Raw genomic sequence first — 16,609 nt, 5'->3', positions numbered from 1 at the left:
TGCTCAGACTGGCATACACTGAATTTTTTGGTCTTCAACTTTTTAGTTACATGATCTTATAATGGCTTGATTCCTAGCAACATTAGAATTCCCACCCATTAAGTGGGCAGAATGATGGCAACCAAATCCTGGAGTTTGGTGAAGACTACATAAATGATGATTTGAATATTACACCATTTCCTGGCTCATAGGGAGTCATCAGTAAACATTGAATATTGCTAATTATAAGTTACTATAAATTAACTATAAGCTTACACAGATGTATATACTTCTGCGAATCATCATAGTTTTCTTGTTTCTCCACTTTATACACAAGCACATACTGGGATTATTTTTAGAGGGATTAAGTACCTTGAGTAAAGTTCAGAGGTACAGGAAACAACTAGAAAAAAACTATTAGGAAAACAACAGCAACGAACCAAAAAACAAAATCTCAGGTCCAAACGCTCAGGATTTTCCCATTTCCTGTCTCAAATGAGCGAAAGAGCTGCGATACACATCTTGGTTCTCATTCACAGCCCTCTCTTCTTTGGAACCTGTGTGATCTCTGCTGGATAAGGACTAAATGAATTAGATCTAGAAGTCATATTTTAATAATGATTCTTAACCATGTGCATCCGAATAAACTGTTATTAGGTCTGTTCACAATTACCCCCTACCTCCTGCGCCATCGCAGCCATTCTCTGCCCACTGTTAATCTAAAAGAGGCTGTGTGACCAACTTTGGCTAAAGCAGCAGACGTGCTAGGGTCTGGGGCTACTTCACGAAAGCCCATAGGAGGCAGAGTGCGATTCATCATGCCCATGACCGCAGCGGTGCCGTGCATAGGGAGTTTCCATTTCTAGACTGATAACGGACCAGTAGCATGGTCTTGATCTATATCCACTCACACTAGTGAAAACACAATACCTTGTTTTAAGCCTCTGAGATGGTAGATTTTTTTTTAATCATTAACCTATTACTGAATGAACGACGAGGATTTTAAAGGAGATCGTCACTGCTTGCTTTCATGGACCAGTTCAACGCCTACCTTCTGCGCCCTTCGTTTGTCCGCTCGTTGGTTTTGGTGGTAGATCCGACTGAAGTTGGACACGATCACAGGCACCGGTAACGCAATGACTAGCACTCCACTCAGAGAGCAGATGGAACCAAATATCTTCCCTGCTATGGTTTTTGGCACCATGTCGCCATACCTGGGTCAGAGGAAAAATAATTGACATAAGTCACGGGCAACAGTTCTTTCTGTTACAAACAGTTCTCTTCTTTTTAGCATTTAGGTCAAATGATTCTTGGGAATCATCTTTATTTCTGCTTCAAGACTCTAATATGCAAGGTGTCAAACTAGTAAGTGAGAAATTATGAATATAGACTTGCAAAAATTACCTTTCCACCTTGTAGAAAATGATGATAACATTTCAAAGCCCCTCAGACTAGCAAGTATTTAAAGCCTGATGATGTCATGATAGTTCTTCAATTTGACTTTTATATAATGTGGCATAGTTTTTTTTTAACATTTATTAATAGTCAATATTTCTATGCTGGAATTTATAGTCTAGATGACACACTTTTCCACTTAATTGTTTTCAGCATTGGATGGGTGATGAAATTTAAACAGGAAAAGTAGGACAGTATATCACATGTCTTTGGATTGCTCCAACCATTGTGAAAACAAACCTTGAAAGATTCCCATTAACCTTCACTTGTGATATCCGATAGTCATTTCTCATGATAACCTTACCAGTCCTGTGCTGGTGTGTGATAGCTGACTGTTCTCTGAAAGACTTTGTTCTTTGCTTCGGTACTTTTTAACTTCTTACCTCACTGGGAGCTCCTTTCTCATCATCTTTTCTGGCTTCTTTCCCTTTATCTGATTTCTAAAGGTTTGCAAAATTTATATCTCAGTTTTGAATCCTTTTGCCTTTTCAATCACCGCCATAGCTTAAGATTGGTTTTCTGTAGAAGTACCCTAATTTGCACTGACAGTCTCGGTGGATGGGTCTCCTGTACGTGAGACTCCTACCTTCAGTGGTTTGGTCTGATTATTTCAAAACCTGGATGCCTAAAAGTCAACAAAACTGAAAACTAGACAAAACAGGGCTTGTCTGTTTCTAGCATCCTCTGTCAATTCTCAAATCAGTTTTCACAGTTTGCCATCTATAGTTAGCAAAACTCTCTCACGCTGACCCCTCCACATTCTTAAGCATCACTTACCGAGCTACCCAGTCCCGATTAGAGTCACGCCTTATTTCCAGTTATCTTTTCGTCTCTGACTAAGACATTAAAAAACCCATATAGGTCTCTTTCCTCAGCTTCCATTTGGCCACTAACCAAGCAGAGAAGCTTGTCCACCCTTCCCACATTTACCACAATACAACTCATGGATAGAGCTGTGCTTTGAAAATGGAAATTGACCAGTTGATGCTTTATTTCAGCCTTCCAATGGTTTTGAAACAAAAGCAAATTGAAACTCATCCCCTTTGACTCCAGATTATGGTAATACCATGACTATTTAGTTCCTGGCTACTTTATACTAGTTTCTGCCACACTCCCTGTCCTGTGGGCACACATTTGGCCTTCTGCTTTGTGTGTGGCAACACTTAATTCTTCATTCCAAAAGCTATTTCCAATTAATGTCATTTACAGTTGCTATTCCTTTCTTTAATCATGTTCCATGACAACTTCTCATTTTGTTACTTTCACAGTCCACATGTGATATAATACATATTTTTTTTTGGTTTGGGATAATGGGGATTGAACATTATACATGCTAATCAGGGGTTACATCACTGAGCTACATCTCTAGTCTGATATTTTCTCCTTATTTTTCATTCTTCATAAAAATAAAGTTGAAAGAGTGAGAGCTGTTTGACTTTATCTCTTTCTAGCATGAAGTAGGCTCTTACTGTATATCAGTTAAATGCATTCATTGTTTTCCTCTTTAATAATAGAGGTTGTCTAAGGCTTAATTCTTGGGAAAGAATACTGCATTTCCAGGAATTTATTGGGAAATGATCACCCCTACTAACATGGTTCTTGTGAGAAAACATTTTTATGTTAACCTGTAGATGGGGAGAAGCTGGCCGAGGACAGGGCAGGGACGGTAACAGACAGATGCTGACCAGCATCGTATTTGAGGATCCCCCTGGGGCTCTTTGAGTCTTTAGTTACTCATTCTAGTGTTTGTAGGTGATCAGAAGTTAAGCTAATTCATGATAATTCAAATTCCTGCACCAGAATGTCCGTACAGCGTTAATTATTGCCCAGCTTCTGTGTCTCCATGTAGGGCTGCAGAACTGGTGCAAGATTTCTGAACACGGCCCAGATCAGAAATTGATTAAAAGTCAAACCGGTAACAAATTAGAAGTGTTTCCAGCAGCATTCGCTCGTGTTGCATCAGACACCTTCACTGTGACCTTGGCTCTGCTCATGCCCCAGCAGCACTTTCCCCAGCACATGCAGACACACAAGCTACAGTCAGAACACACTTAAGTGCTGGTTCCCAAGGACTTCCTTCTCCACTACTGTCTGAAGTTTCATGCAAAGTCATTGAACTCACGCATCTCTTCTACTTACTCAAAGTCCCAAATGGTACAATACGATTAGTCAGGAAAAGAACTAAAGTGAATCTACATATATTTATTTATTTATTTCTTGGTTTTTTGAGACAGGGTTTCTCTGTAGCTTTGGTGCCTGTCCCGGAGCTAGCTCGAGGCTGGCCTCGAACTCCCAGAGATCTGCCTGCCTCTGTGTCCCGAGTGCTGGGATTAAAGGCGTGTGCCACTACCGCCCGGCTATATATTTATTTTTTATTTATCTATGTATGCCTGTGTGTCTGTATATACACATGCATGCATCAATCATCTATTTGACTGTTTATTAATCTTCTCATTTTCAGTTTATATAGGCATGACAAAATTACTAGTTTTTAGGCACAACATATTATAAATCAAATTTTATTAATATCCATTCATTTTCTTCATTTGACATTTTTACAAAAATTCTACGGCATAGAGATCTCAAAAAAGGAAAAATCATTTTTGCGTAGTTTTGAACTCTAAATGGCAGATGACTTTTTTTTTTATTCATATGCTTTCTATCTGACCTGAGGACTATATATGTATGTTCATATAATAAATGAAAAGCACTGTAATGCCTCACTTTCCTAGTAAAGTCATGGCTTTTCATGTGCAAATCTATTTTCCATGAATACTAAGAGGGAAGGCAGAAATGGTATTTAAAAAACAGTCACACACGCAGAAGGGATCTTCATCCAAAAGGAAGAAAATGTTGTTGTTAAAATAATCCCGATGTTCAGTTTCTCCCCTGCTTATTTTGTTGTTCAATGATGAAAAGTCACAAGTTGCCTGGTATGAGGAATAGAATGGCTGGATCCCACGCAGGTGCAGTGAAGCCCAGAAGAATCATGACTGTTGATGGAGCCACCATACCGTGTATCAACTACTAAACAGTTAAAATAAGGACAGCTTATCTGGGCAGAAATAAGTTCTTAGAGGTATATTTGAATGATTACTGCTTTCTTCTCCTTTCTCCTCTTCTTTCCTCTTCTCTCTCTCTCTCTCTCTCTCTCTCTCTCTCTCTCTCTCTCTCTCTCTCTCTGTGACTGATTTTTGTGTGTTTGAGGTTTTATTTTTATTTTGGCTTGAGTGCTAATCCAAGAGGTATAAGAAACAATTTCTTCTGACCTGGAGACTGGATTACTTATTAACCAATATTTCTATCCCTTAGGGTCTCAGTGGCATTGTTATTCATGGATTTTCTGCCATCTTCTTGCAATCTAGAAGGATCACCATTTGATGGATAGTTTTTTAGTAGCTGCAATGTTTGCAAATAGCAAATGACTTTTTTAAAGTGTTGCCATATAACACCTGCTTGTGGTACAGAACTTGTTTGCCAGAGGGGCCCTGGTATTAATTTCAGTGGTAAGATTTCTCTTTGACATTTTGAAGTCAACGTTTGCCTAAAAGCTATGCTAGTTTTGAGCTTGCCTATTTTGTCCTAAGAGCCAGTAATTCTCTTCTACATAGTTTGAGAACTTTAAATACATTTTCCAAGTATTGTGAGCCACTATTAACCGAAGGAGGGGCAACTAGAAGATTCTCTTTCACAACTAGAGGTCTTGACTGGAAGTAAATAGATATTCAGGGAATTCATGAATAAAGATCAGAGGGGTTGTCCAGAAGATAGTTCTACCCATTCACATTATTTCTCTTTCCTTAGATCTTTTAATTTGTTTGTTTGTTTGTTTTGCTGGAGAGGGAATCCTCACTCACGCTGGGCAATCACTCTATGACAGAGTCCTTAAGAGTTGAAAAACAAAGCAAAGCAAAAACAAACTAGATTCTCTTCCATAATTATAGGTCTTTTGGTTAAGTTATCATGGATGAGTAACATTTAAAACATGATAACAATTATGGGGATCTGAGTGTCATATATTGTTGATAAACGTATGAATTCAATTGAATAAAAGAACGGCTCTCAAATTATCGCCGTGATTTTACAACTGCATAAACACTAACTGTCCACTAGGGGGCATAAAAACCTAAACGAAAGTTTGGAAACAAACCAGGTCTTTTCTGGTCTTCACAAGCTGAGATCCGGAAAAGTATTTCGAGTAAATTGCCTACACAGATCCCTTATCTTGGTCTACACAAGCTCAACATTTAGGATATATTTTGGGCATCTTATTACTCTGGAAATAGTGAAACAGCACAAAAATCCCACCAATTTCATAGATTACCCAATTTCAAGGTGCTGCCAAAAGGATGCAGAGTAATACTGACAATATTTTGCTTCTTCTAAAGAGATAAATCATCTCCTACAGTGTGTGTTATCACCAAAGCACAATTTTAAACAAGAAACTTTTTACTAGGACCCTTAGGGTGAGCATGAGGGACATTTAAGGACAGGGTATAGAGGGGGAAGCGTGGCAGAGCTTAGATGCCTTCAGCCCATGGACTGAACATTTTCACCAAGTCCATGTAGCTTCATTCAGCCTTACTGACTGGGTTTCACTGGCTTCTGACTTTTTAACAAACAAATTCTCATCTCTCATTTCCTTTCTACTAGCTTTCTGCATTTTGCATCATGAAAGGAAGGCTTTAAAGTTCATAAACGGAACAGATGATTGTAACGTCATGTCCCAAAAAGTATTTATTGCCTAAATGAATGCCAACATGAAAAGACTTTAGAGTCCTGTCTGAAGAATGCTTTCTTATTTTCAAAGAAGCTTTTGATTATTTTTTAAAGTTAAGACAGCATAATGCATAATTGATTATTGTGAGGCACACGTTGAAAGCAAACAAAATTATGGCTAAACTCCAGTAGGAATGGTTTTCCCAGCTGTGGGATAACACAGGGTATTTTTTCTCTGCTTTGACCCTTGTCTTTCTTGTCAGGAGTCCACTTTCTGCTGTATGTAAGTCTGCCTATGCCATTCTTTGGCAGGAAAGCCCTAGATTCTGTCACCTGTAAGAAAGAGCCATGACCCCAATAGCGTTTCACCTTTGGACCACTTGTTCCCCTGTGCTACTTATACACACACACACACACACACACACACACACACACACACACACACACACACAACATCTTGTAATAGACACAGAAACCTTTTTTTTACCTGAACATAGCATTTTCCTCCATCACTCTAAGACCAGGTGTGTCTAACCTTTTGACAATACACACAACATTATCATTTGCTCATTAACGTCCTGGGACAAGTGGAAACTCTGGGCTGCAGGTTGGACTTGCCTGAAAGAATATAACTCTGTAATTATGCTCTTTCTAGAACAAACTTATTTGCATTCCCACTACATGAATCTTATGGGAAAACTACAGTTTAACCGTGATAAATTACAAATATCTGTTCTCACTTGATGAACATCTTGACCTTCTTCTGGGGGTCCAGTAAGTCTACCTATTCTCGCTTTCTTTGTATTTTTCAACTAACAAACCACAGTTAGTTTTTCTTTTTACAGGACTGTTCTCTCTTGCTAAACCATGATGCCCAATAGGTCAAGGATGATGTCATCATCATAAACTCAACTTTAGTACAAACCTTGTCTATTGCTCAACAAATAGTTGGAGCACAATAAACATTTATTGCTTAAATAAACCAGTCAAGGTGATGTGTGATGGAACATAAGAAATATGGGAGGGACCGAGAAGAGATTCTTGTCTCCTGCTCTCTTTCTCATACCCAGGAACAGGTCAGCTCATTAATTTTTCGGTTCCTTTCTGGCACTGTGTTTAATGCCCAGATAACTTGGTTCAATTCCACATCAATGCATCATGCTTTTTGTATCTCCAAGACTTGCAATCTTTAAACAAGACAAAGGTATAGAAACTAGACACTTCCCTACTCCCTACATGCCTTTATTGTCACATGCATAAGACAGGTGACTATGGTCAGCATTTTGAAATGCCTTGACATTTTTTTTTTGATAGATTTTGCGACCTCAGATGCTCAGCAATGGGCATGAATCATGACTCTTTGCTATCTTAATCTCTCCCATCGTCCTGGGAAATGGCTGACTTTTTCATTTTACTGGTCTTGCCACTGCTAATCTTAGACTGTGAGCCCTAGCAGTCTTCTGGAAAGATCACTGTATGGTGCTCACTTTGCCAAGCTGGGTCCACCATGGTTTTACTTGGGGAATGCATCAGGGGAATGTCATTCACCAACATAAAATTATCCCAGCAAGCAGGTCAAGGCTCTCACAAATATGATCACTTTGTTTGGGGCCAGTTTCCAGGAAGTGTCCTAGGCAGTGCTATGAGGCTGGTTTGCACAGTGGCTTTCTTCAGTTTCCTGCCTCTGTCACTTCCGCCTCCGTCCCTCAATTTGATAGAATACCACCTCTGTGCAGGAAACCCATTCTCCCATCCTTCCCTGAGGTTCTTTCTGAAAGAGCAAATCATGATTGCTTCTTACAGTGTTGCTCATCTGGCTAGACCTCTCCGTCACTTGCAGATACCATGGAGATGTTTCTTTGGAAATTATCCAAAGGCCCCTTGGCGCCTTTGCCAAAGGCAGGGGAGGAGGAGCTAGCCCCTAGGTTTAGGCCTTCATCACATACATTTCAGATGTTAGTCAGATAACTGAAAAGCCAGTAACGGAATTATTTATTGTTAACGTTTTCATTTTATCTCACTTGAATTCGAATAGTCTAAAACCTATTAGCTACTACAGGCCTCAAGACACTTTCAATTTGCGATTAAGTATTTACCTATTTTATTTTCAACTATGCTTTTCAAATTACTTATGGATTATCCAGTAATGACCTAACACATCTCTAATTTCTAATTATGCCCAGACAGTCCTGATAATTTTGCAAATTGTCTGGTTTGTAGGTCTTACAGAAAAGAATACATAAAATGGCAACTGCTTGTGAGACTCTGTGGGGCAGAGAATGAATCCCTTTTGGAACCTGCAGTATCTGAGGAGATAAGATAATTCCAAGCCATATGCCTTCCGACAGTTCTGGCAATATAGCTCTATTCCATCCCTTCTTCTTCACCCTGTCCCCTGGCCTGAGCCCCTCCTATTCTGAAGTGCAGGTCCAGGTTAAGTCTGACCACCTTAGACCACATTCTTACAAGCCATGAGTCCAAACATAAGGTTCACCTTGGTCCATAATTTGCGCATCTTTTGGCCTAGCCACTAACTAGAAACTTGATGCTAAAAAAATGTATTCATTTTGTGTGTGCGTGGAAGTTCAAGGACAATTTGTGGGAGGTGATTCTCCCCTCTAATCACATCAGAGCTGTGGGTATTGAACTCGGGTTGGGAAACTCAGGTCAGCTGTTTCTCCCCACTGAGTCCTCTTGCTGGAACTTCAGAACATTTTACAGATGAATAATGTGCAGCTTCATGTACATAGTCATTGTTTCAATACTAAAGAAAGGAGCCCAGAGGAGCTGTGCTTTTGCGTGTGCTATGCTGTGTGTGTATATGCGTGCACACACCCATGTGTGAGTGTGTGTGTGCGTGTGTGTATGTGTGTTATGTGTTCATATGTGTAAGTACACACTGTATGTCTGTAAGGGAGCAAATGGCATCAGTGTCTTCCTCAATCATTCAGTACCTTATATTTTGAGGTATTTTTTTTTATTTGAACACAAAGCTCACTGACTCAGCTAGTCTATACAGCTAGCATGATTAGGGTAGCCTCCGACTCTGTTTCTTCCCATGCAGATATCTGTATAGATTCTGGGAATTCAAATTCAGGTCCTCGTGTTTTCCTAGCAGGTGCTTTATTTACCCAATGAGCTATTTCCCCAGACTCAAACTACGATGCCAGTTCCCAAAGACAATTGATATTTACACTAAAATCCCATTCTTCAGGCTAGTCTGGAAATTGTCTATATCCTTAAAGGGACTTTATTTTTGATGAGAAACTAAAGGCTCATGTTTACATGAGAGGTCTTAGGAGAGTAAGTCTTTTTTGATCAATGTGAGGCCAAGTTAACTCCTAAGATTAAATGAAGATACTATATACATTCAAGGTCTAGATTGCTTTGTCTTTTCAGAAGAGATTAAAGAATTGATTGGGCATTCTATCAATTATGGAAGATATACATGAGGAGAGTATTAAATAACTTCAAGTCTCTACTTGTATAGTTCGACTGTGCCATAATTATCTATAAAATGCTTTAACGGTTGTCTTCTCATTGTATCTGTTTAAAACTCACCAACAAAAACGCTAAGCTTAAATCAAACAGCAAAGTATCCAAGCTTAAATATAAAACAACTTAAAAAATCTGTAGAATAACATTTGTCTCCAGATATATTTAAAGAAGAAAAAATAGAGCTCTATTGCATGAAAATAAAGCTGGGAATTAAACTTTTAAAAAAATTGCAGACAAAATCCTGTATTACAAGGACAGTCAACATACAAACTCTTACACCCCCTTTCCATGTTCCTATCTGCATGTAGGTTTCCAGACGGGAAATTACTATAACATAATACCTTTACAAATACAGCTTGTGCTCACATTCTAAGCAAAACATCACTTCCCGTCTTCACAGGAGAATGGGCTTGATAGCGGAATTTCCATCGCATGGCTGTAACATTGCAGAGCAGATTGCAATCCTCAACACAAGAAGTCACCATGAGTAGGGGTTGGGCGAGAGTGAGGAGAGGTTGGGGGCTAAAGGCTTTAATGGAAGCTGGAAACGTGTGAAGTCAGGGGAAGAACCAGAGCCACGGGGGCTATATGTGCCACCTTACAAGATGCAGAACAGGAGCAGAAACACATGCCCCTCTTCCACAGCCTCCTGCAGGCCCACTGACTACCTTTCCCAGGTAGAACAGCCGATGCTTCCAGCCTAGGGAACTGCAACCTGCTGGCATCTGCACAACTGAGGGGACCAGGAGGCCACAACTCAGAGTGTTTTCTCCAAATCCAGCACAGCTCACACCTCAGAATCAACATTTCTGTTTTGGTAGAATGCAGTATTTGGGCCCAGACCCAAAGGTATTGGATTTTTTTTTGGGGGGGGAAGGGGTGTCAAACATCATTTTATACTTCTTTAATATTTAAAAGTACTTGAAGAGTGTACAAATAATTCTTAACATGTGGTCCTTTGAAACACAAATGCGATGCTAGATTGGCCTAGGTAGCTTGCTAATTTCTACTGTAGACATTAAGGCAATATTACATTCATCTTATTTAAAAATATCTTGTGAATTCTTTGAGAATGTTACACAATGCATTTTGAGCATATTCATATGCACCCCTAACTCCATCTCATAACTCCTCCACGTTCTGCCCCAATTCCCTACTCATCCCCAACTTTACATCCCTTTTAATTCATTCCATCCATAAGCTCCAGTTGGTGCTCTTTGGGGTGTGAAGCCATCCACTGTGAAGCAGTCAACCTCCCAGAAGAGGTTAAAGAAAACTTGCTATGCCCACTGGCCATGAGCGCTTCATTGTTGCTTGTTTGGATTGGGGTTGAACCCCTCCACAGCTTATGCTAGGATACTGACTGGCTTGACCTTCCTGAGACAACCACAAGGGTTCTGAGTCACACGCGGAGAGGCTGTTGTTTTGCTGGTTCCCCCAGCTCTTACTCTTTAAGAAAGAGTATTTGCTAGAATGTGAACCCGAGCAGTGAGACTACTTCACTGGGAGCAGCGACACATGTCACTGTGTTTTTGAACAACTACACACCATTCAGCTTCCTCACTTTAAACCCTGAGACGGTTATACCTTCTTCCAGGGCAGGCTCCAGGGTTTTCAGTTTCGGGCGGGGGTGGAGGAGGAGTGGGCACGCCAATCGGAGCAGAGAACAGGATAAGGAATCAGGATTTCTGTTTGGGTAGAATGCAGAGGGGAAAAAAAAAACCACCCAGATGGAAAGCAATATTATAAAGATGTAAATTGGATTCGGTGATTGTAAAAATGTTCCACTTGTGTGAAATGGGCACACTGTGTAATGAAAGCCGGTCTCAGGGGCTTCCAAGCTTCGTGGTGACTCAGTGCTGGCAAGGGGCTCTTAATTAGAACAAATTGTTTCAGAACAGAACCACCGAGAATGGCATCAGTAATAAATTAAAGTCATATTTTCAAGGCAGGTGAATACATGTGAACCAGGTTGCCTTTATAAATGAACAGTGTCACAATTAGCTTATTTGACCATGCCTCTTTCAGTGGTAGAAGTCTTTTCTTTCTGTTGTTAGGTTTATTGTTAGTTTTTATTACAATCATGAAAGTCTATGGCTAAACATACCAGAGACTGGCTGTTACTTATAAATGTACGTTTCAAAATATCTTATGCTTAAAGGAGACTATAAGATTGCCAATGAGGGTTCTTGCAATAAAGTGGAAATATATGATGTGATGTGTGCACTAAATTAAGAGCAAGAAAGAACACAGTGATGCTATTATGGGTGTCATTAGTGTGAATAGCAAAGATACTCTCAAACTCTGTTTGACAACTAGATGCGTCTCCTGCTAATGCGGGCTTATGATAGTGTGTATTTGCAGTTGTAGGGTAGAGCCTGTGGGGTTGTCAATACTCCAGGAACCCGAGAACAGTGCTCTGTGATCAACGGTGGTTGAGTTTCATTATAAGAAAAGATGCCGAAATTTGAAACAACAGTACATTCCTGGAAACAATTGCAAGCGGTTTTATAAGTAGAAATAAAATTTCACAGAAACAAGCACCTAAACTAATGAACTACCATGCACAAGAAGGAAAATACATTAACTGATAAAAGCTAGAAGCAAGCACAGCTCTTAAATATATTGCTCCCTTTTCCTGTTTTCCTATCAATTCTCTAATAATTTATCTAGTTCTCATTATGAATTGAGTATTTTGATGCTGAGGATAGATTGAACACTGGGCTCTCCCGTTTTCCCCTAAAGCTCTCCCACTCAACAACAGAAGTTAGAACAAGAAACAAATAATTGAACTAACATTGTTGCAGGTCTCTAAATATTGTTATGCGTCCTTTCTTAACTTCTTCCTTCAGGATGCCCGAGGCTATTGATTGCCAGCCTTGCTCTGCCTGACTCCACTTCTACAGAAGACAATTGTTAATTACCCCATTCACACCTCTGACATTTACCCTTAGGGGGGATGCTCCATGCCTGGCTTTACTGCATCATCCTCCCCCATCCCCAATTCATTCATTCATTCATTCATTCATTCATTCATTCATTCATTCATTCATATATTCTCTTTCTCTTAAAAATGATGTATTCTAGTTTGCTTTCTATTTCCGGGATAAACCCTTATTGATAGCAACTGGAGGAAGAAAGGACTTCTTTATCTTATACTTCCACATCACAGTCCATCACTGAGCGACGTCCTGGCAGGAACAAAGCAGAAGCCATGGAGGGAAAGCTGCTTAAGGGCTACTTCAACTCCACTCAACCATGAAAATATAACCCTGAATCACCTAGTCAGGGAGTGGGACTGTCCACCGTGGACTAGGGCCTCCTTTATCAATCATTTGTCACGGGAACATCCCAAAGACTACCTACACGTCAATCTGAAGGAGGGATGTTCTCAACTGTGGCTCTGTCTTCGCCAGGGGTGGGGGCAATACTAGTTTGTGTCAAGTTGACAAAAGCAAGCAAAACGAAACAAAACAACTAAGAAGTGCGGGACTGTAAGCAGCAGCATTGCCTTGCCTGCCCTCTTCCGAGCATCACCTTGCCTGCGTTTTCCTAGCATAGCTCTCTCAGAACACAGGAAAAGGGCAGGAGGACACGCTGATTGGGCCTCCCAGGATGCTTCCTTTCATAAGCATTCAACTTTACTGTTGTAGAACAAAATTCTCTCTGAGCCATGTATGATCCTGTATGAGTACAACCCAGGGAACTTTATGGACACTTCAAATTACATTTCAAACTAATTTTATATCTGAAAAATTAGTATCCTTTCAACTTTCTCTAACCATTTAAATATGTAAAAACTCATCTACATTTACCCATGGTTTATACTGTTGCTATACTTCTGTTTTTCATAAATAGGAGACAGATAGAATTTGACCCATGGTTTGTCAAATCCTGACTTAGAAGGCTCATTCTTCATGCAGGTTAGCCACGATAGAAAGGCTAATTGCCGTTTCTTCAAGGAGGATTTGACATCATTCACTAAAACCTTACCTCAACTCGGATAAACATTATTTTCTCAAATCCTTTCTGCTTCTTGACTTTTGGCAAGGCACTCCTGGGACAAGAGGAAAGGTTATTCGGTGGGTTTTCCTAGCTCTCTTTCTTCTTTCTCTGCTACCTCTGGACAGTTCTGCCTTCAGGTTACAGGAGATGCAGCAGTCATGGGCTCGCTATCGTGTTTGTAATTTGCCACTTTAGATTGGAGCAGGAGGTGGGCACAGGCGGCACTACCTATACTCCTAACTCTTTGTTAAGAGGGGGAAGAAACAGGTGGACAACAGCTTTCTTGCTCTTAGTGACCCCTAGTGGACAAACACGGGGAATGGTTACGGAAACACAACTGCTACCACAGAAAGTACCTAGGAGTCCATCAGTCTTGGCAAATGCCTCTATAAGGTGGCAAGTTTTGAACTGAAATTAGAAAAATAAAAATGAGGACGTCAAGCAATAAACAGAAGGGCTGTGTTGTGGAGAGGCTTCCAGTAACTTCTAGCTCCTAGCAACAGCACGGTCTTATGAGTGAGTAGACTATGTGATGATTCTGGGATGTCTTCCATTCGGGGACATGTCTCAAACACCTTCTTACTTTACTAAAAGTCTGCAGTTAGAGGCTCATTCTGCCAGGGAAACTCTTGTCTTTGATAAAATGTAATAGTTCCCCAGAGTGGCCGCACACGAAGCTTTTGAACTCACATGTGTACATCTGGGAAATAAAGGTAGTTTTGAATGAGATGTTGGAGAGGACAATTGTATACAAATGCAAGAAAGGGATCTAGAGATGACGGTGGGGCACTGAAACCCAGATTTATGCTTCTCAAAAGTTTCAGCCAGGGCTGGATGTGCCCAGAGAAAGCTTTTTTGTCCCTCTATCGTGGACTGACTTTTCAAAAGACATTTGTTTGTCTAGCAAGAGGGAAGGGAGCCAGCCATTGTGCCTGGGAGACCCTGTATTGATCCTCACTGAAGAACTACTTAAATAGAGCTTGACCACAGCACAATGCAGGATTAATTTCCTTCCACATCCGCCCACGATGGGCATGCCGATATGCATCCATGAAGCTTCTCTCTGTGTAGGGATTGGGGACCTCGTGAACAAATTAACGTGCTGAAGTCAGAAGGAAAATGGCCATTTTTAGTTTTGCTTTCCTTAGATTCTATAAAGTAGAATCCAATAAAAATATTTTTTATCTAACTTCCTAACATTGACCATAACTACTTATATTGAATATGACAAGTAAGTAGTTACTTTATGTTTTGTGTTTTAAAACTTTATGTTTAAGACAATAAAGACAGCTTTTCTTCCTCTTTGTAAATCTTTGTTATGAAAATGTCCCACAGTTTACAGAAGGTTTGAAATGACTGTGAAGTGTAATAACAACCACATGCCCGTCTAGAAATGAGATCCCCCCTCCAAATGAAATTTTGCTTAAACTTATTTCTAAGGGAGGGGGAATTTATGAAGATGTTTCTAGTTCATCATTTACCTTAGTGATTTCAAACAAATTTCACATCAAAAAATGCAGGGATTGTTTCCTTAATTTGATTAATTAGGGGTAGATACAAGTCTTAATACCTTCCTTTCTATTAATGATGTGGGTCAACGAAGTGTTTGAATGGCATTCAGAGAATGGCAGGGTAGAAGACACACATAGAACATTACCTACAGGCCTTAAATGTAAAGTCAGAGAATCTGTCTGCAACTCATCAAATGCGGTGTACCATTGGCAGGGTGTGGACCCGTGTTGGTGCGTGTTCAGTTGAAGAGCTACAATTCTCCTCATCTGTGTGAAATGTTGTTTTAACGTTCCTTTTTGTACTTAAAAACACACTCGAAACCAAAACAACAAAAAGTGATGCTGTTGGCTCTCGTTTCCTGGTCCTCCAATAGCCCCTGAGAATACGTGTTCCTGTCTTTATGCAGAGCTTCCTCCCTACTTGAGGTCAAGTCTCTGAGAGCAAGAGCATCCCCTTCTTCCAGAGTAAAAGATTCAGAACAGGGTCCTGTCAATCAAGGGTCATTACCTGGAAGCAAAACAGTGCGTGTAGTGATAGTTCTTATTATTTCATATGTTAGAATATTTGAAGACTAAGATACTTTAGATTTGCAGGACCACACTTGCATAATTTATCATACGAGGCCATGCAACTAACTTAAAAATCTCCTTACTATACCTAAACACCACATATTGGCTGCACTAGAGGTGTTTATTCCAAATACTATCCCAAATCACCCGCACATGCAAGCAGAGCTAGAGTCCTTCGCGGACTCTGCCTTTACTAGTCAGGAATCCCTCTCTGTCTCTCATTACCACCCTCCGCACCTTCTTTCTCTCTTTAACATTTATCGCTTATTTTCTTTAGGTGTATGTATGCACACATATGTACCATGGCATGGACGTAGAGGCCAGAGGACAATTTGTGGTTATCTGTTGCCTCCTTTCCCCACGTATGTCCTAAGGGTTGACCTCAGGTGATCAGGATTGGGGAGAAGTGCCTTCTATCTTTGATCAGTAATGCCTGTGCTCCCTCGTGAATGCCAAAAAGAGTTAGAAACAAGAGAGAGGCTTATCTCTTTAGCACCATCATTCGATTATATATTCCTGGTCCCCGTCATTGATTTGGATGACTTAGTACGTCTTCGATTGTCTCAAGGTTGCTTGGCATCTCCAACAAATTTGTGAGCTTTCATTTAACTCATCTGAAAAGCGTATTGTCTAATTAAAATGGGTGTATGCTCTAAGCTGAAAAAAAAAGGGGGAAGCGTGTCTTGACCCTGAAGGTCAGCAATGGCTGCTGTGCTCAGACTTACCATTTCCTGCTTTTGTTTCATTACGCCATTGCTCTCCCTAGGAAAGATGCAGCGTAGGACATAGAGGGTTGGTGCCTGGGCATTGCTAAATTCTTAGGGTCCCATTATTCATGATGCTGGGTCCAGGAGTCCCACAGAGCAATTGTC

General features: G+C 40.3%; 1 protein-coding gene across 1 annotated transcript in view; it reads right to left on the bottom strand.

Annotated features, from left to right (window-relative positions):
• Positions 1-16,609, bottom strand: part of Kcnd2 (potassium voltage-gated channel subfamily D member 2) — a 487,521-nt gene that overhangs the window by 16,172 nt on the left and 454,740 nt on the right. Inside the window, exon 2 of the mRNA XM_075953496.1 lies at positions 1,031-1,193. Coding sequence (XP_075809611.1) covers positions 1,031-1,193 — 163 coding nt within the window. The remainder of the gene's footprint in view (positions 1-1,030; positions 1,194-16,609) is intronic.

The sequence above is a fragment of the Microtus pennsylvanicus genome, chromosome 19, assembly GCF_037038515.1.
Source record: "Microtus pennsylvanicus isolate mMicPen1 chromosome 19, mMicPen1.hap1, whole genome shotgun sequence".
Taxonomy (NCBI): Eukaryota; Metazoa; Chordata; class Mammalia; order Rodentia; family Cricetidae; genus Microtus; species Microtus pennsylvanicus.
This window is presented reverse-complemented; position numbering and strand designations above follow the sequence as displayed.